The 21,344-nt window shown below is 33.9% G+C and overlaps 2 protein-coding genes across 2 annotated transcripts in view; one reads left to right on the top strand and one right to left on the bottom strand.

Moving 5' to 3' along the window:
* The window catches only part of LOC150092410 (oligosaccharyltransferase complex subunit OSTC-like), a 45,002-nt gene extending 39,068 nt beyond the window's left edge, over nucleotides 1-5,934 (top strand). Inside the window, exon 4 of the mRNA XM_090415096.1 lies at nucleotides 5,831-5,934. Coding sequence (XP_090271222.1) covers nucleotides 5,831-5,846 — 16 coding nt within the window. The 3' untranslated portion in view covers nucleotides 5,847-5,934. The remainder of the gene's footprint in view (nucleotides 1-5,830) is intronic.
* A 2,292-nt stretch (nucleotides 5,935-8,226) lies between these two features.
* Atac1 (Ada2a-containing complex component 1) overlaps nucleotides 8,227-21,344 on the bottom strand; it is a 92,758-nt gene continuing 79,640 nt past the window's right edge. Inside the window, exons 7-9 of the mRNA XM_090415070.1 lie at nucleotides 16,877-16,999; nucleotides 13,717-13,817; nucleotides 8,227-8,536 (exon numbers count right to left, since the gene is read on the bottom strand). Of these exons, the coding sequence (XP_090271196.1) occupies nucleotides 8,386-8,536; nucleotides 13,717-13,817; nucleotides 16,877-16,999 (375 nt within the window). The 3' untranslated portion in view covers nucleotides 8,227-8,385. The remainder of the gene's footprint in view (nucleotides 8,537-13,716; nucleotides 13,818-16,876; nucleotides 17,000-21,344) is intronic.

Below are 21,344 nucleotides of genomic sequence, written 5' to 3' on the forward strand. Positions count from 1 at the left end.
TCGTTACCGTGTTAAAACTAAGAAATATATAGTGAATGTGTTTCAGATATTATGGAATTCGGTTGAAGGGAATTAGCATTTCAACTCAACTGTTGAAATGCTAATTTGTCTTTGGTTCGCGTGATCTTTTGTTAATACCACACCAATCATACGAGTTCTTCGCTGCTCTATGTATCTCAAGTCTTGTAAATTACTGGTAATTTTTGCTTGAAATAATGGGAAAGAAGATGACGCTATTTGGGTAGATGACTTTGACGATGCACACAAAGAAACTGTTCTCAATGCCAAAAGTAGTGATAGCGAGTAGGAGCTTCTTGGTAAGTCGGACCATTTTCAGTTTTTTTTCTGAAAACTTTAGTTTCCGAAAATTCTTGCATGCATCTCGCAACACGATTTTTTAGCTTTAATTTTGGGAAAAAAGTTAGTTATATTTGAGTAAATACAGTATTTTTTTTTTTTAGCTTTCAAATTCTTACGTATGGTTCATTGATTAAAGATTGGATTTATAAAACCCCCAAAAGAGAGCAATATAGCAAATACAAGTAGCTGTAAGCAACAAGAAAACGTTGATATTGCATCTGGATCAAATGAAATTGATAAGAGTGTGTTGTCTGACATCTCTAGAGAACCAAAATTTAAAACTAAATCATATTTTTTGTTTACATGAACATATAAATTCAAATAAAATAGATATTTAATTTTAATATTTTAAATTAATTTTTTAATTTTAATTAAGTAGGGGTACTTAGTAATAATGAAAATTTAAGAAGGGGTACGTGGATATCTGAAGTTTGAGAAACACTGTAGTAATCCATTCTTCCCAATGCTGTCAGTATTAACTTCCAGGACTTCATTCTCTTGCTTTTGAGAAGTCTTATTTCTGGTTTGTAAAACATCTACGACACACTCTCTCAACTGCCACTCTCATATCACAATCCATTTTCTCTTGGTAATGAATGAATACATGATACACATTACATTTCACAAAATCCCCCCATTTCAAAACCTGCACAACTACGTCTTGGCTGCCACTGTTCTCATTTGCATCAGCACCATGAATAACACAGTTTATCCATCATACACGGTATAAATATATAAAAATAAATAAACACACTCAACCACACACACATACACAAGAATACTACAATAGCTACTTATGTAAATATCATTAAATCAATATGAAAACAATGACTTGGCTCCACGCTTGTGATTAAACGGTCTATCCAGTATGTGCCATTTGGTGTTATCATATATGTCATATATTAAAAGGAAAGCTTGTTGAGAACAGGTACTTGGTAGGAAAGATGGTGAGGATGATCTAGTATATGATATGCTATAGCATATTGCAATGACCTTGCTCTAGCAAATACTTCAACATCTCTTCTACCTTGATTAATTGAGTTAGAGAAACAAAGATGGTTTCTGAGTTTTGAACATTAACTGCATAAGAAATAAAACATTAGACAAATGCAATGAAGTATGTTAAAGTTTTGAGGCAGAGCATAAACAGTGCCTATGCCTACACGATCAACAGTTAAAACATGCCAGCTTAGACGTCACCTGGATGAACAAGATCCGTGATACCAACTGGGCGATCAGGATTGGATTGAAAAGTGGGATACTGAAAGGAAATAAACTGAAACTGACAACAATTATCAGTAGGGACATGGAATGTACGGACACTTTAGATGTCAGGAAAACTAGAATTACTTCGCGAGGAATTGAAGAGATATCGATGTGATATACTAGGACTGTGCGGAGATGTGATGGATATCATCAGGAGAGAGAAATGGATGTGAAATCATGTGGTCAGGGCATGACACCAAGCATAAAGCAGGAGTTGGCTTCCTTCTTGACAAAAGAGCTATAGAGCCACTATTAGGCTACAAGCCAGTGAATGAATGAATCATGGTAGCAAGATTTCAAGCAAAACCACATAACATATCTATAGTCCATATATGCATCCATATCTGACAACACAGATGAGGATATTGATTTATTTTACAAAGATCTGACAGAGACAATCAAAACAATACCAAAAAAAGATATAATAATTATTGAAGGAGACTGGAATGCCAAAATTAGAATAGAAAATGATGGCTGGGAAAGTGTCATGGGAAAATATGGTTTGGGAGAAAGAAACGAACGAGTGAAAAAATGTTAGAATTTGCTGTGGAGAATGAGATGATGATCTGTAACACAAGATTCCAGCAAAAGGAGTGTAGAAAGTTGGCGTGGCAATCAAATGATTGGAAAACCAAGATTAAAAGAAGATGGATTACATCAGTGTTGAAGTTTTCAAGGAACAGCACTATTGAGAGCATAAAACTATTAGAACCATTAATAGAAGGTGACAACCGAAACAGATCTCAATTAAAGATGAAAAAGGCAAAGTATTGATGAATAAAGATAAAATTGTACAGCGGTGGACAAGATACTGTAGTGAACTATATGAAGAAAAATTAGATTTAGATGGAGTTGTAAAACTGATTGAAGCAGATATCACCACCAAGTAATGAGCATGATATGGACATTTTAAGAGAAGAGGTAGAAAAAGCAATAGAACAGCTAAAACACAACAAGAGTCCTAGTAATGATAACATCACTGATGAAAGTATGGTTACAGAAATGCACCAAATATGTAATACGGTATGGAAGGAAGGAAAATTCCGGAGGAGTGGGTAAAATTGATATTAGTTACGTTATACAAGAAAGGATATAAGCTAGAATGTAAAACTTATAGAGCAATTGCTTTTACAAGTCATCTTGGTAAGGTGATGATCATGATATTGACAGAAAGATTGAGAACACAATTGTAAGCATACCTTGCAGACGAGCAAGCAGGATTTAGGAAAGACAGAAGTACAATCAACAGATTTTGATAATGTAGTTAATAGAGAAAAAACAAAAACATATATACTTGCTTTGATTTTCAGAAGGCATTTGACAGCATTGACTAGAAAGCATTAGCAGTGCTAGAATCTTATGGAATTGACAGAAAACTAATAGCTATACTAAAATATGTTTATAAGAATGCAGTGGCAGCAGTTAGAATAGGTGAGGATTTGGGAAAATGGTTTAGAACAAGTAGAGGTACTAGACAAGTGGACCCAATATCACCAAGCATTTTCATCGCACGTTTAGAAAGAGCAATGGACAAAATGATTCAAAAAGGAATATCAGTACACGGGATGAGAATTAACAACTTGAGATTTGCAGATGACATTGTTATTATTGAAGAAGACAAAAGAGAACTACAAAAACCTGAAATTATATGAGGAAGGAAAGAGATTTGGACTTGTTATGAACTTGAAAAAAACAAAGACAATGGTAATTGGTGAGAACATGAAACAAAAGATACAAGTGGATGGGAACTGAATATAAAATATAGAACAATTCACATATTTGGGGAGTAAAATGACATATGACAGGATTGTAAAGGGAAGAATAAATCTGAAGGCCATGGATAACATCTGGAAAAGTAAAGTGCTCAGTCTGCAAACAAAACTAAGAATATTGGAAACGTATGTTTAAAGGTGTACTGTATGGATCTGAAACGTGGGTAATAAATAATCAAGAAAAAGAATTTTGACATTTGAAAGAACTTGTTACAGGAAGATTCTAAGAATAGGATGGTTACGGAAAATCACAAATGAAGAGCTCTATCGAAAGATACAACCAAAGGAGAATTTTATGCAGAAAATTATACAAAGGAAGCTGCAATGATTTGGACACATCTGCAGAATGAGCAAGGATAGGATGATAAAGCCATTCGTGTTTGGTATTATGGATGGCGTAAACAGAAGAGGTAGACCATACAGAGAATGGATAGATGACATAAAGGACTGGTGTGGAATTACAGAAACTGAGACACTGCACTGGACAAAGGTGGAAGAAGATAGCGAAGGAGGCATTGAACACCAATGAACAGTGTGCCCATGGTTCATGATGATGATGATGATAAACGGGATTATAGGTGTGGCAATTACTGACAAATGCATTTGTGCTTCTCTTTCTTACAGAAATAATCATTAAGTATATGTTCTGAATAATTCATTTGAACTAATTATTGAGACTGTTGTTTCTGTCTTTAGATTGTATAGGCAGACACTGCTCAAAAAAATTAGAGGATATTTTGGTTACTGTCGGATAATTATAAATTTCCGCAAATAATTATAACTATTGGGTACTTTATACATGAATAAATATTTCTTACTTATGGATAGGGTGTAATTGATATATTGTTTAAATAATTTTAACAGGAATAACAAGAATATCCAAAAACGCTTTTGTTAATTTTTAATAGGGTGTATGGTCTTCATTAATAGCCAAAACAGTGGTATATCTTGATTGCATGGACTGGATAAGATGATCAAACACTTCTTGTGGGATATTTCCCTACTCTTCTGTGAGAGCAATTTCGAGCTCTTGAAGTGATCGTGGTGTCACCAGTCGAGCAGAAATGCGCTTACCAAGCATCCTAGGCACGTTCGATTGGATTACAATCCGGTAAACAGGCAGACCAGTCCATTTGTTCAATACCTTCTTCATCAAACCACTCTTGTACCAAATTTGCACGGTGTGGATGAGCATTGTCATCCATAAAAATAAATTCTTGGCCAATTGCAGCAGCATAAGGATGAACTATAGGTTCCAAAATCTCATTGCAATACCTTTGGGCTGTTAAGGAACTGTTTCTGATAAAATAGAGATCAGTATGGCCACTTATACTTATTCCAGCCCATACCATTAGGGTTTTTCATGAACAAACTGTGGATTATTTCTTGTTCCACTTTCACGCCATACCAAGATATGTCGGTTATCTGGTTGCAGACTGAACCTGGACTCGTCACTAAAAAGTACACAAGCCCAATCCTCATTTGCCCAATTGCGATGTTTCTGTGCCCAAATTCTTCAGGCTCTTTTGTGATTTTCAGTAAGTGGAATGCAAACCATTGGTCTTTGAGTATATAAATCTATGGCATGAAGATGATTTCGTACTGTCTGTGTCTATATACAGACGGTATATAGACAAAGTGAACTTCCTGCAGCAAGTTCACTTTGAAGTTGTGTCACGTTAAATGTTCGATTTGTTGTGTCAAGTAATGACAAATACAGATCGTCTGTTGGAGTTATTGTTGATGGGCAACCTTGACCTTGGCAAACATTTCTCATCTCCAGAAAGCAATTCCAAAGTCATGAAATTACGCTTTGAGATACACAACATGCTTGAGCGACAACTCGCAATGTTTGTCCAGCTTCTAATCGACCAATGGCTCTCCAAGCCATGGATTCCAGGATATCATGTTGCTCTGCCATCTTTAACAAAATAATGGGTGGTGGTAGGTGACACAAGTTTACAATTGAAGTGATAATTATGCACTGTGGAAATGAGTCAACAAGCCAAGCTTTTATAATCCCTACATGCTAATACATGGTTCGACAAGTCTTAACATGATTTTCTACACAGTTGCATATTAAGAATATTTTAAAATAAATGTGTTACATTTGTAAATTATTTTTATAACTATAATTTACAAGAAAACCAAAATATCCCAATTGTTTTGAGCAGTATAGTTCAATGTTACTGTTTTTTGTTATTTGCTTTCTTTATAATGAATTTCCAGAGTGGAAGAGAAAAAAAGGTGTTTAATTTGTAGTTTATGCTACTCTGCATAAACTACAAATGTGTTTGAGCCTGCTGGCATACTTCAAAATGGGTAGTGGCTAACTTTCCCTCTAAAATGAATTTTTTTCTTTACAAATACATTCAAATTTTTGTTGTTTGAAATATATTTCTGACATTTAATACTTCAATATTTTTTTTCAGTGGTTACCTTCAGTGAAGATGAGATTCCCCTAAACCTGGAAAAACCTGTTTTTGTGGTTATCTTTTTTTACAAATTTTTAAATAAAGTGAGATACTCAAGTCTATTATGAGTCATATTTATTTGTTGTTCGTGTAAAACTAATATTTGCATTTTGACAGTTTCTAGACAACAGAAAAAGGAATGGTGTTTAGTCAACACCATTCCTCATTTTCTAGGAACAGTCAACAAATTTGACTGTTCCTAGCCTTTAAAATACTACCACACAGAATGGCATTGAATAAAAAGTGTTTGCTGTTTATCAAAGTGGATTTTTGGGCCACTTTGGGTGATTAAACGAAGCAGGCAGTTTCTCCTATTTTCTTATGTGAGCCTCTAAATATATCTTATATTCAGTAGGATTTATACAAGAATTATGATGGCCAAGACTTGTTACTCTCTATTTTTAGATCTTTGACCTCATCTTGTTTGATTTTGGAGATAATGTAACATAATCTTAGAACAAAAGATTAACATACCTATAGAATAAAGTGTTGATGATGTGGTTAGATAGAAACCGCAGATATGTTTGAGATTACAACCTTCTGGATACAACGACCTTGCAGTAATTTTGATTTTTAGACCATACCTCCCCCCCCCTTCCATTGGCAAGTATTAAAAAATAAAAACATCTATGCTTGACTACTGTAAGGATAACATTTCCTCTTATCCGAGAAATTTCTATGAATTATCAATCTGTATAAACAAGATCTTCTGTGAATATCTTATTTATACGAGTCTCAATACAATATTCTTTTTGAAGTGATCTCTGAAATCCTGTTAAAATTCTTGATAACTTCTGCAATATTGCCAGTTTTGCAAAGGCAATTCATGTTAGATATAAATGGTTAATTATGCTTGTAATTGCAGATTTGCTCCTGTAATTTCCATTGTCGAAGTCTTACTGTCTTTCCTGACTCAGTCTTACACTATCAGACTCTCACAAATCTGGTGCATTGTAGGACTACACCAGGTTTGTGGTGCAAGTGTTATATCCATATTATGTGGTTATAGCAGAGTAAATTATCATGGTGCTGGCAGCTATACTAGTCAATGAAATTCTGACTATTGTTTGAAATCGATTCTCTGGTGTTTGCAGGTTAAGTTATCCTAATGCAATTATTATAATAATAATTACAGGAGAGAGAGAGAGAATTTGCTCTTCATGATCATAATGTTGCTTTGAAAAGTTTCGCATGCTTGGACGTGAGATAACGAGCTGCTTACATGTTACAAGTAGCTATCAGGTTCAATTAAATTTGCTAAGAAATTATATTGTTTAATCCTTTATCCAAGTATAAGTAAAATTTGAACAAAGTGCCCATGAAGTAACGTCATGACTAAGCTGATGACTTCGCATCAAATCCCCTTATCCCATAATGCAAAGTGTATATTCTTTGATGCGAATGATGCCATACATTATGGGAGGGATCACATCACTCCTTAGACTGCTTTCAACCATCAGATGGAACTATTTTTGCTGCTTCATTATTAATGCATGAATTGTTATACCTGTAAATAAATATCGGCTCTCCAGCCAAGAGGCTATGGATTTGAATCCCACTTACGGTATGGATGTTTGTTATTGTCTTTCACTTTCATCCAGACAAATATGTATACTCTCTCCCAAGATGGAGTGGGTCACCATGGGAGAATTAGGAGAGGCCTTTACCTCAGCAGTGGAGAAGTTACAGGTTGCAATTCATTCGATTTCTTTTTCATATCTAGTGTTAGTAATAGATACTGACAGACATAAGATTCATCTTATAAATAGATGACGTAAACTTGTACTGTAAATGTATTTTCATTTAAATTTTCTTTTCTCTAGTTTATTTATTGTAAGAATACAGTATATAATACATATAACATACAAAAAATGTGTTAATCGACTGTTTGCTATCAGTTAGGCTTCCAATCAACAGTAGTAGATTCTTGGGGGCGTCAAAAATTCTGAGGGGGGGGGGGATTGGCATCCCTAACCTCCTCATTTTTCAAAAGTCAACTGTACTTTGAAAACTATGGTTATGAGGCCAACCCTTTAGTTCGCACAACTAAACATTTATAAGGACTTTTAAAAGAAATGAAGGTATGTTATGTTGGATTTTCCTTCTATTTATCCCCTCTTAATGCATGAAACAGACAAAAGACTGGCCAGGGAACATTGCAGTCGACATTCATAATATTCACCTCATGGTCTCAATGACAACTAATGCTTTCTTACTTGGATTATTCTCATCCAAAGTCATAAATATTTAGGGAGAGATTGTTTCAAGTAAGTTTTTTTTTTCCCTTCCAAGAATGCATAAAATCTATCAATCATTAAAATAATGAAACTTCTAAAAGAGTAATTTCTCAGGACTTGATCTTTTAGCATTCACAGAATGCAAGACTTTTATTGACAACTTGAAAGCACAATACATATAACAAAACACACTAGAGAATTCTTTTTATGCTTTGTGGATGACATTTTAAATAAATATATACAGATAGTAGAAAATCATTTTAATTAGTCCATTTATCAAGTTGCTGGCATATAATTAGGATCAAGATAGTTATATCTTGCTCCACTGGTGAAGTGCATGTAATCCCTATCTAAAACTGTAGAAGTTCGAGCTTGCAGGATGGGTTCCATATGATGATCTAAGGTGTGGCATCCACTTTCATGCATACTATGGAGAATAAATATTAATACAGTTATTGTTTGCATATTACCTGATTTTATATTAGATTAGAATAAAATAAATTCTTATTTAAACTAACAGTTAATAATTTTAATCTGTTATTGAAAATTAAATGCATCATTATCAAATTCCTGCCATGTACCCTCAAGGGGTGTACAGGATGATAGTACTATATGAAACTTACATCATTACTAACTTCCTATCTACGATTTTCCTCCAAATCAGTCTTTTACTTGTCAAGACTCCAACATTATCGGATCTTATATTTCTAAGGCACTTTTTACCGTATCAATCCACCTATATCTTGGTCTTCCTCTGGGTCTTTTTCCTGCCAACGTAGTAGATAACACTTGTTTTGCAAATCTTTCCTCTCCGATTCTGTTTAAGTGACCATACCATATGAGATTAGCTCTACTAACATATTATAGGTTTTCCATTCACAAATGCAGTTGATATTTTCATCAATGCTTCTGCCTATTGTTATTGCTGATCTTCATACCATATCTATTACAACAGTTATTCAATTTAGTCAGGGAATCTTGTAGAGGATTTATTTAGAAGTATAACATCTGCATAAAGCAAAGAGCTTACATTAACACCTCCAATTTTGATATTAGGTTTAATATCACTTTCCTTCATAATGTGATCCATATAGATAATGAATAAAAGAGGGGATAATGTACATTCTTGGATGACAGCAAATTTAACATTAAACTATCTTCCTGTACTTCAATTCTGAGTATTGCTTGATGCAGTGTTTTGAATAGCTTCACTCTTGTGCATGCACCTTGTCATATGCCTTTTCCAGATCTACAAAACTTAAAAACAGATCTTTGTTATATTCCTGTGATTTCTCAACTATTTGTGGTAAAGTAAAAATATGATCCTGAATCTGGCTTGTTCTTCACCAAGCTTCCCTTCTCCACTGTTTCTCAAGTATACTTGCATAAATCTTACCAGGAACACACAGTAGAGAATGTGAGAATACCTCTGGAATTCTCACATTCCATTTTATTTACCTTTTTATATATGGGTACTATGAGAGCTAGAATTCATCCCTCTCCAGGCCTTCTGAACTATGCAGTGCAGACAGTGTTTAAACCAGTTAAAACACTGTCTTGTATACAGCTAATTTAGTGTTCCGACTAATTTCTCTCTTATTCCATATGAATTTATTCAATTGACTTCCTACCATACCAGCTTTGTTGATTCTGTTGTCTATTTCCATATTTAATTTACCATCTTCACTAAAAATCGTGCCCAAGTAGCTGAAATGTTTTACTTGTTCCACAGGTTCTCCATTCACAACACAGTTGACATTTTCAATGATTCTGCCTATTTTCATTGTCTTTGTCTTTTCATTGCTGACCTTCATACCATATCTATTACAAAAGTTATTCAATTTAGTCAGAGAATCGTGCAAACTTGTAGTGGATTTATTTAGAAGTATAATAACATCGTCCACATAAAGCAAAGAGCTGATATTAACATCTCCAATTTGATATCAGGTTTAATACCACTTTCCTTCATAATGTGATCCATATAGATAATGAATAACAGAGGGGATAATGTACATCCTTGTCTCACACCAGATTTAACATTAAACCATCTTCCTGTATGAATAGTCACTTTCATAGAGGACAGTAGTGGTGTGCTTTGCAGTGATCACAGGAGGATAGAGTTTATGACCAAATTTGTGTAGGATCACACCATCAAAATCTATTGCCATTAATTAGATTCTATAGATCTTGAGCTACTCTCAGGAACTGTCTGTGATTTAAATTGGGATGTGTGTAATAGCCTGGTCTTACAACTCAAATAAAGACTAAGTATTGCTTGATATAATGCCCCACTGACACCATATAACTGTAGCGTATTGAATAGCTTCTCTCTCTCTCTTGGCACCTTGTCATATGCCTTTTCCAAATTGACAAAACTTAAATACAGATCTTTGTTATATTCCTATGATTTCTCCACTATTTGTTGTAAAGTGAAGATCTGAACCCAGCTTGTTCTTCCACAATTCTTTTCAACCGTTTCTCAAATATACTTGCATATATCTTACCAGGAACACTCAATAGGGATATACCTCTGTAATTCTCACATTCAGTTTTATTTCCCTTTTTATATATGGGTACTATGAGAGCTCTACTCCAATCATCGGGAATTCGTCCCTCTGTCCAGGATTTCTGAACTATGCAGTGCAGCCACTGTAAGACTCTTATACCACCATACTTCAGCATTTCTGGTCGAATATCATCTACTCCTGCTGCCTTTCCACATTTCAAGCATGGATATGTATTCCAGACTGCATGCCTGGTCAGTGTTTTTACTTTAAGATTCTATATGATAAATATGTTGTCAGTTGAATGAATCTCAATTTGATGAGTCTGTCGACTCCATGGAGGGTGTAATAATAATAATATGAAATTTAATTTTGTCCTGCACCAAGGAGAAAACACTATCAACAATAACATAGTTGATAAGACTTTCCGTATTCCTTGCCTCTTCTCTCCATATGAATTTGTGCACATTTTTATGTTGGAACATTGTGTTAGTAATAACCAGTCCATGTCCTGAAATCCAGCAGATATTTGCCATTATTATTAGCTTTGCTGTTTACCCAAAATATTTCTGTGTGTCTGACAGTCATTTCCTACTCTGCTATTTAGATTCCCAACAAGGACCAACTTTTCCTTTTTGATTGTGTCAGCTGCTTTCTGTAAAGCCTTTCAAAAAATTCCTCCACTTTTATCTTAGCAGAGCCTTCTTTGGAACCATAGGCACAAATAAGTCTCATTGTACAGTTCCCCATTCTGATATTTGTCCACATCACTCTACTTGAAATTGCTTGCCATTCAAGAAGATTAGCCTTGTATTTAGTGTTGAATAATATAGCTGCTACTCCTTTTCCATTTCCTGAATATAACATTTTGTATTTATTGCTCAGAATGATCTCACCAATTTTTGCCTTTTTTTTTGTTTCAGTCAGCCCTATTTTGTTGATCCGGTACTTATCTAATTCTTCAGCTAGCTCCATTTCTTTGCCATTCAGGCTTCTTATGTTGATAGTACCGATCTTGAACTCTGGTGATGTTGAGTTAGGGTGTGTTTTAGGATTTGTTCCAGTAGCTGACTTTTCGCTGATATTGTTGTGTTATTGCCAGCCCATCCTTGTTCGTTCAGTATCAAGGTAGATACCTAACAGGGTGCACCACGAGAAGGCGAGGACTGGACGTTAGGTCAGAAGCCCTGGGCGGTTCTTTGCATTCCATTAAAAGCTATGACTCTTAAGTACCCCATAATTAAATGCTAAAGGGGAAAAAGTAATTTCAGTCATTCACATACCTAACGAGAAACCAGAACTTATTTACAAATACTGGGTATCTCAGTCTTCTATATATGACAATGCTTTAATGTTGAAAACATGCACTGAGCAAGTTTTGTTTACCATTATGATCTGAAATAATCACTTAGCTAAGAAGTAAATCTTGAATGGTATGAACCATGTCATCTACTATGATTTCTACAACTTTGTAAACAAGCTGACATCTGGGTATATGGGCTTGGTTGATTGCTTCTATAACTGCATTTGTGTGCTAGGATTCTTCAGTGTGAATGAATTTAGAAAACAATTTGCTTTACATACAGTATTCTGTCTCCAAAAACAATGTTTTTAGCAACAGCATTCGCAAAAACATGTAGATACAGTAGTGAATAAATTAATCCAAACAAGCTGAATTTTCATCACCTTTTGTTTTTAGTTCACTATTTTGGTTAAACTACATGTTTTAACTGTCTCTACAATGTTTATTAATAGTGTAAATAAGTTGACATTTGTAGTGGTTTATTCATTTTGTGTAGCTATAAAATGGATACATCTCCAAGAAAGCATTCAAAAATATGTACTCTTTCTCAGCACATATCCATGACTCAAGGACAAATTGCCAATGAGTGTGGCGTTTGTTTGGTTATTGTTAATGCAATTTTAAAGATGAGTTGGAAAGCCTTGGCAGCTAGTAAGATTAATGTTTCTGACATAACAGTCCATCAAAGATTGTTGCAAGCAGGGAGGACTGCCCACAGACCAAAAAAGAAACAACAGTTAACAGACTATGCAAAAAAAGAGACTCTAGTGGGCTTTAAAAGTGTACTAAGATTGAACTGTTGAGAAGTGAAAAGAGGGCATATTCTCAGATGAGAGCTACTTCTTTGTACAAGTACCCCATGTTTGCAAATCAATATTTGAGAAGACTTCTCCCACTCACCTTCAACAAGCTCCTAAACACCCATCTAAAAAGATGATCTAGGGTTGTTTTAAACATGATGGTCAGGATCACTTTCGCCTGTTGACCGTATGATAAAAAGTGACCAATACATAAAAATATTGGAGAAAAGAGTGATCCTACAAATCCAGAAAGACAAAACTCATCTTCCAACAGAATCTTGCTCCATGACAAACTTCAAAAAAAAAGTGAAAGAGTTCCTCAAAAATCACATCCAATTGTTTCAGTGGCCAGATAACTCTCCTGACATCAATTCAATAGAAAATTTGTGGGCCATAGTAAAAAAAAAGATTTGGAAAATTAAATTGTGATACAAAGGATAACTTAATACAATCCATTATAAAAGTATGGTTTCGAGGTCCAGAAATAAGAAAAATGTATTCTATGTTGGTAGAGTCCATGCCTAAGAAAATTACTGAACTTATTAGGAACAGAGGACCACATATAAATTATTAGGTAAAGTTTATTTTTTGTACTTATTTACTTGCAAAATTAAAAGTTATCTTTAAAATGTGAGTGTTCGGATTAATTTGTTTGCTACTGTTCATGCTTTCATGAATAGGAGTATTACGAATTTATAGCTCTAATTTTGCCATTTGTGAATGCTGCTTGTTTAGCTTTTCAAAAACACTTTTGCCCATCAGGTCGAAGAAGATTTTACTTCAGTGAGGTGTTCAACAACGATTCAGAGCACAAAGCCTAGAACTGTCATGATTCATTGGAAAGATCCATGCATGTGTGCGCGCATACAAACACTGGATATCCCTATATAAGAAACTGACAAATGTTTGAGGGAATACTTACATAAAATCTGCAAAACGTTTGAAGATTTTATGATTCAGAACCGAACAAGATACATTTTTTTTAAACTACTTTACTTACCAATCTATACAACTGCTGCAAAAATCTACAGAAGCATCTGGGGGACAATCTGTACAGTGCCATCTGGTACCTACAATTGGCTCACATTCGCAGCGATCACACTAGAAACACAAGAAAAGTGTTGTGAAATCTTTCTTGATTTTAGTACAAAACTTAACTGCATTATAGTTATTTTTTTTAAAACAACAAACTCAATAATTATCTCAAAGATCTGATATTAACAGAATATGCCAATCTATTTTGCACACTGTGTGTATATAGAATTGTCTAACAAAATTTTTTCTAAACTGGCAATAGTGTCTAGAAGGTTTAAAGATATTATTGTCCCCATATGAAATGCTGAACTTATGTCACAAAACTGATGGTTAATTTTTATTATGATATATAAAAAATCACTTTTGCACCTTCAGTTGGAAAAGGCGTAAGTTTGATTCTCGGCATAACAAGAGGAAGCTTTTTTTTTTTTAATTCAGTTCTCATATGTAGGAAGCAGGGTTTTTTTTTTTTTGACTGGAAATTCTGGTTTTTAATCCTGCATACAGATAAAAAAAAAAATACTAATAGCAGTTCTGTAGTTGGTGGAGATGGAAAGCAGAGTGCCCACCCTCGATGAGTCCTTGGAAGTGTCACATAATAATAATATCATTTACACTGTTATTTTACATACAGCCCATTCTTTTTTTTGGATACAACTATCATGAATTTATTAACCTTTCTTTTAGGCTTGCACGGTGATCCATGTACATTTTTGAAAATTATGGAGACAACTACTATGTTTTAGTAAAACTTTAGTTTAATATAACTAAACTCTACATTCGACGTTTCGACCTTTATATCAAGATCATCATCTGGAGCATATGCACTATATATAGAGAACAAGCTACACTACAATCTATCTGGTTTTGTTAAAGAGTTACTGACTAACCATTAAACAATTGTTGGCCTGACCTCTAGTGAAAAAAAAAAAAAGATTCACATTATTTTTCAAATAATGATGAATTTGATCCAGCAAATCACCCTCGCCCAAAAAATTGGCAGAAAAACGACCGCTTTCTGATTTTTAATTGGTACGTTAAGTAAGGGGTTAATATTATCTGTTGGTTGTAGAATTACATTGGGCACAACAACATCTATGTGTATATATATATATATTTACAATATGATTATATATGTACATTCCAACCAGTTGGTGTGGAATGGTTTCTATTACTAGCTAGAAGTTGGCTAGAGTCCTGACTTATGCTGGATCTTATGTATTAGGTAGGCTGAATGTGTGCCATCCAGATTCTTGGAATGTTCATGCCGCCATTGTTGTTGATATTTGGGTGGTTTATCAGAATTTTGCAGGCTTCCTTAAATTTCCTTTCGTACCAGGTTTTTTTTGTATGGTGTAAAGAGCGGGTGCTTTTCCTGTCGATTTGGTGTAAGGTGTTGAGCACGTGATCTGATAGGCCTGCTTCACCAAAATGGTTTTAATGTGTCTTATGTGTTCTTTCTTACGTATAGGGATTGTACGTCCTGTTCCACCAATGTACGGTAAGTTACAGGTGCAGTGGATGCAATAGACTCCAGGATGTGCCAAGGGGAGGAGAGGATCCTTAGAGGAGTTGAATATGGTTTTAAGTTTAGTAGGTGGCATTGCGGTTATAATGTTGTAGGATTCTGTCGATATTTTGTACCTGTAGATTCTTTTTTGTTGATGTTCTATGGAGTATTTTTGTTATAGCCATTATTTAGGACGTCCAAATTGGTCGCCAACATGCAAAATCACGTGCTTTATAGGTAAAATTTTCCAACTGTTATACAAGCAACATAGTTAACTACAATAATCATAAAAGAGAAGTTAATTTTCCGACCGGTAATAATAAACAACTCATCCCACTATACGGACTGATTACCCTATTATCGGAATGGATTCTCCTTTTTCTGAGATGCACAGAAGTGTCGAAGGATCTCTAATCGGTGGGCGAACTATAGCTGTCTCTTCACTGCGTGTTGTTTAAATTAGTGATGCCTACCAGTGGAGATTGAATTGCCCACTCAGTCTCCAAATGTTAGGACTAAAAGGCCTGCTCCCTACAAGAGAATAAAGGGATTGATGATTTTTTTTGAGAAATATTAGTCCTATCACATCACTGAGATGCATTACTTACCTGTGTTCTAAAGAATAGGTTATTAAAGACTGTACTGCTGCAAAAAAGTAAATCTGAATTTTCATACAGATAACAAATTATGTTGACTAAAAACATCTGCCTAAAAAAGGAATGTAACGAATTTCAGAGTATTTTATCACTTACAAATCACAACACAGCACAGTTTCTTGGACTGAAACTATTCTAATTCACTACACAAGAAAGAAAATAAATCTCCAAACAGAAATGATCTCTCCAAGGCCATTATATTTTTGCTTATTTATTTTTTTTTCTAATACAGTTCTATGAGAAATAATGCTAATTATAGTGTCAAATAATGAAAAATCTTCATAAAAGCTTCAAAATCTCCAAAGTGCATCTTAGCACCAAATTCCATATACAGAACTACAACTAGTCTCATTATAATTACACACTATAACAAACTAGTGAAAAGTTCAGCTATAGTCGATTATTCCTTTGTTCCTATATAGTGCAAGTTAACTATATCACCTATCCACAAGATAGAGCCTCCATAGCTTAGTCATTATAGACAAAGATGTGGGTTTGATTCCCATCTGCTTTATCTGGTCTCTTTTGACAAAAGGTGAGTTAGCCAGTCTCATACGGAGGTAGAATTTTTTTTTTCCACCCGGAAACTGGTTTTTCGTCCCCGTGAACACACATGGATTACAGTCAGGAATACTTAAGACCCAGCCACAGGCTTGATTCATCAGACATGCTGGTCCCACATAAATATAGGAGACAATGGTGCTGTACCTCCCTGTAAAAGGGGCTCACGACCATTGTATCATCATACAAAATAAATAAAGCCATAAGATCTGTCTAATGTATTAATCACTTGACTTCATTAACTTCATCATTATTAGAAAAATCATTTCAACAGTGCATGCTTTCATCCCCCCACTTGGGGGAAAAATATTAAGTTTCCAAACAGCTTATATATAAATAAATAATACTAAACCAGGACATTTGTAATATCAAAAATATCAACTTTTTGCCTTACTTACCCTGAAGCCAAAATGTTGAGCCAAACTTAGTTCTCTAACTTTTTCTTTCCGTAACCGTTTGAAATACATCAATTCCACATATTCTTCTGTATCCTTGAGATCATCAGGAATATCTTCTTCATCCTTTAAAAAAAAAAAGGTTTCTTTGATATATTACTTGGTACAAATTCACATCAACAAATCCACGGGATCTATTTCTAGTGGAATAAGATCAACAATTTATTAGTTTCCAACTCTTAGTAATGCTGTCCCTCCTCCTGCATTACTGGGGGTGGGGGATTATCAATGATACCGATTTGACCATGGCATTCATGTTTTTCACACAATTACACAAAGACTAGAAAATTGCACAAATGTCATACTAGAGTTTTGAAACTTTGCTAAGAATTATTAAATATATGAAGAGCCAAAGGCTTCAATTCGGCGACATGAACTTATTTAAGTTGAGGGATATTACATCCCATATTGTTTCATGGCCGAATAAGAAACTCAAAGAGTTTCATGCTGAATATAGAAACTATAAAAGTTCGGCGAGTCCAAGCATAAGCAAATACCTGGATGAGTTGCCTCAATGTTTCACTGAGGCTCCGATCACTATTCTTGGTATTTACCCATAATGTGAAACCCAGCTCCTCGGAGCTGTATTACTGTCATTATGAGAGAAGGTCACTACCCAGACCGGTTTCAATCTTTATTGAGGTCTCATCAGTGAGTAGGTAGACCTAGTAATACCAAGTTTGTAGTGAACAGAACTTACATACCCTACTATGAGAATTGCCAAGAAGGTGTCCTAATAAATTATTAAATATATGAAGAGCCAAAGGCTTCAATTCAGCGACATGAACTTATTGAGTTTTTTATATTTATTTGATCTCTTTATAGAGATGATCTCTGCTCAACAATTATTTTTTTAATTCCGGGTGTACCTATATATTTATTTATTGCACAAGGATTCACTCCGATTGGTGCAATGACCTTAACTCTTTCTTTCAGAATCCAAATAATCACTGACTCAAGACCAAAATATAAAATAAACAAAAACAACAACAATATATATACACTTCAAACAAATTTTACATAACTAACTACAGAATTAATTGGATCCAAGGCCTTTTAAAAATAAACTTACACTTAAGACTAGACTAAACACTTTATATTTACAATGACAAAATGTTCATAGCCAGTTTCTTTCTCTGTCAAGGCCCTTTTCCAAAGATATATGACTTTATTCTTCATTTTCACAGGATCCTTTCTCATCACTCATGTAGCACACACACATTAATTCTTCCTAGCTCAATTCTGTCTTCTTTTTAGTAGAAATAACAGTTAGATTCGGCGTCCTTAATGCAGATGAAACTTCCTAATCAGTTTTCTCAAACATTCCTTTAGAACATAAATAGCAATTTCTTCTTTTATTCACTAATGCTTATTGACAGTCTTAACTCTTCCATTTAAAAAAACTTGCAGTTCTACGATTCTCTTTTCGGAATCTACTATAAATCTTCCAATTAGCGTTTCCTCGAATATTCCTTTTAAAACTATCATAGCAATATTTCCCTTTTATTTATCAATACTTATTCCACATTAAAACTTAATAGTTCCATGATTCCCTTTTTCGGAATATACTATTAATTTTCTTCCGACTGTCACATAAAAAAACTAAATTTCCTCCGAATCTAAATGTCTGCCGGCCTGTATTCTAATTTCTTTCCGAACACACACTTGTTTACAGCCGTTACTCTCTGATACCGAACGCTGTTCTGTCAGTTGTCAATCACACATCAAACTTCTCGGCAATCATGTGCACTCCATGAAAGTGGCAAGCGAGAAACTAAATACAATGGCTGACATGTAGATTACGTTAGCGTAACGAGGATGTCTCTTCAAAACACAGCACTTGATAATTTTAAACTACAAAAACATTGTTTTAAGTAATACAAATATCAAATCTGGTAAGTACATCAATTTTTTAACTTCTTTACATTATCATTTTTGACAAAACAATTTCAATAACAGGCACATCGCAAGTGCCGACAATGCGTGTTATGAAACTAAAACTAATAAACATACTAACATAAACAATATGTAAAAATATTCAGAATTTTAAATTATGATTATTTTTACAATTTTCTTATTATGGAACTAATAGGAACTTTTTTTTTAATGTTCAATATGAAGCATTAACATAAATTAGGAATCAATGTAAAATATGACTTGTGTTTCTCATAACTTATTTTAACAGTACTGTAACACCAAGCAAAACTAATTATAATTGTATGTAAGTATTGGCTTTCTTTATGGAAAAAAAAAGATAATAAACCATCTGAAAGGCAAGTGACTAATCTGTGTCAAGAAAAGGCAAACAGTTATTTGATTCTTTTATCTAATGTGACATGAATCTTGAAGTGTTGGCTGTTAAGGTAAGTTACAATATGGACCAAATGGCAAACACATCAATGAAGTGTACTAAGGGTTTCAAAATAGCTGTGGTAAGTACTTTATTCTCAGAGTATTCCATGTAAAAGTTAACTTAAGGAAAGAAACCTATTCAGTACCATTAATCCAATTGTATATTTTTCCTTTGCAAGTAAAGTAAACATACATAGTAAACTGAATAATTTAAAGATATCAGGAGGGAAGTTAAACTTTATTAAATCAAGAATGTCTGTTAGTGGTTTCAGAATACCATAATTCAACTAACAACTGCACTTTGTTCATGCAAATGGTAAAGTAATAGCATTCCTAAAACATCCTTGAATATGTTCACTCTCCATATAACATTAAAAATAAACCATAATATAAGTAAATCAAAACAAGCAACAGCAAACTGGACAGAACTGTTTGGACTCTCTAGGGACAGACAGAAGTGGAAAGAGTTCATTCGGCATCATCCACATAGATGATGGAAGAGAGAGAAGAAGAAATGTAACATCATTATTTCCTAAAGGCAGTACATATACTCTTCTAAGCAAATGATATACTTTAAAGAGGATGTACAGGATACAATGATAATACTACATAATAAAGTATACACCATCACTAGCTTCCTATAAAAAAAAGTTCTTCCAAATTTATTCATCAGTTTTCCAATACTGTTATATTTTGCATTTCAATCTTCTCTTCTAAGGCACGGCATCAATCCAGTTTCCACTGTTCTGATACCTTTCTGTTTAAATGACTATCACCTTTAATGGCAACAATATCACATTCTTTCATGATATCTTCATTTTTAATGATTCTGTTCATTTTCTTAATTCCTCTCAAAATTCTCATATCCATGTCTCTAAGTTGTTGATCATATGTTTTATTTCTAACCTATTTCTTGGATCCATAAGTTAAAACTGGTTTGAACACTATCTTATATATAGCTACTTCAGTAGATTGACTAATTTTTTTTTTTTATTCTATATAAATTTATTCAGCTTGCTCCCCCACCAGCTTTGTTCATTTTGTTGTCTATTTCCATATTTAATTCAATATCTTCTGAAAAAACTAAATAGGTGAAATGTTTTATTTGTTCTACAGGTTTCCTATTCAAAATGAGGATGTTTTCAGAAATACTGATTTTTATACTGAATTTATTACAACTGCTGTTCAATTTAGTTACAAAATCCTACAGACTTCTACTGGATTTGTTTGAGTATAACTTCATCTGCATCAAATAAAAAAGCTGAGTTGAATGTTTCCGGTTTAAAATTGGACATAATGACACTTTCTTTCATAATGTAATCAAGATAGATGGTGAATAACAGTGGAGATGACGTGAACCTTTGTCTCACACTGTTGACTTATAAGTGACGTATAGATAACAACATACATTGCTTGATATATTTTCCCATTGACACCTATGATTGACTATAGTGTTTTGAACAGCTTTTTTCATGCTTTTCCTCTACAAAACTGAAATACAGATCCTTGTTACATCTCCATAATATCTCATCTACCTTAAAGTAAAAAATCTGACAACCTCTGTTTGGCCTGGATCCAGCTTGTTCTTCTTGAAGCTTCCTGTCTGCAATTTTTTTTTTAGCTGCCTTTCAAATATGCATACATAAATCTTACCTGGAATACTCAAAAGGAATCTATAATTTTCATATTCAGTGTATTTCCCTTTTTTTTTTTTTTTTTACAGATGGTTAATCACCTTACCAGCCATTATGGATCAAATACGCATCCTCATACGCTTAGTATCCATCATATATATCAATGTAATATCAGTGGTATTACAATTTTATATGCACTTCGCATCCATGGTAACCTGGTTAATATGAGGGCTCTATGCTAATTATCTGGAATTTAACTCTGTGACCAGTACAGCTTGTGAAACTTTTATACCTCCATATTTGAGCATTTCTGGTTGAATAACATCTACTTCAGCTGCCTTTTGATGTTTTTTTCTACCCAAAATATATATATATATATATATATATATATAGTGCTGATTGCATTCCTCTTGACTATTTTCTAT

The sequence above is a fragment of the Typopeltis vanoorti genome, chromosome 26, assembly GCF_054136105.1.
Source record: "Typopeltis vanoorti isolate ZY-2024b chromosome 26, IOZ_Tvanoo_1.0, whole genome shotgun sequence".
In the NCBI taxonomy this organism is placed as follows: domain Eukaryota; kingdom Metazoa; phylum Arthropoda; class Arachnida; order Uropygi; family Thelyphonidae; genus Typopeltis; species Typopeltis vanoorti.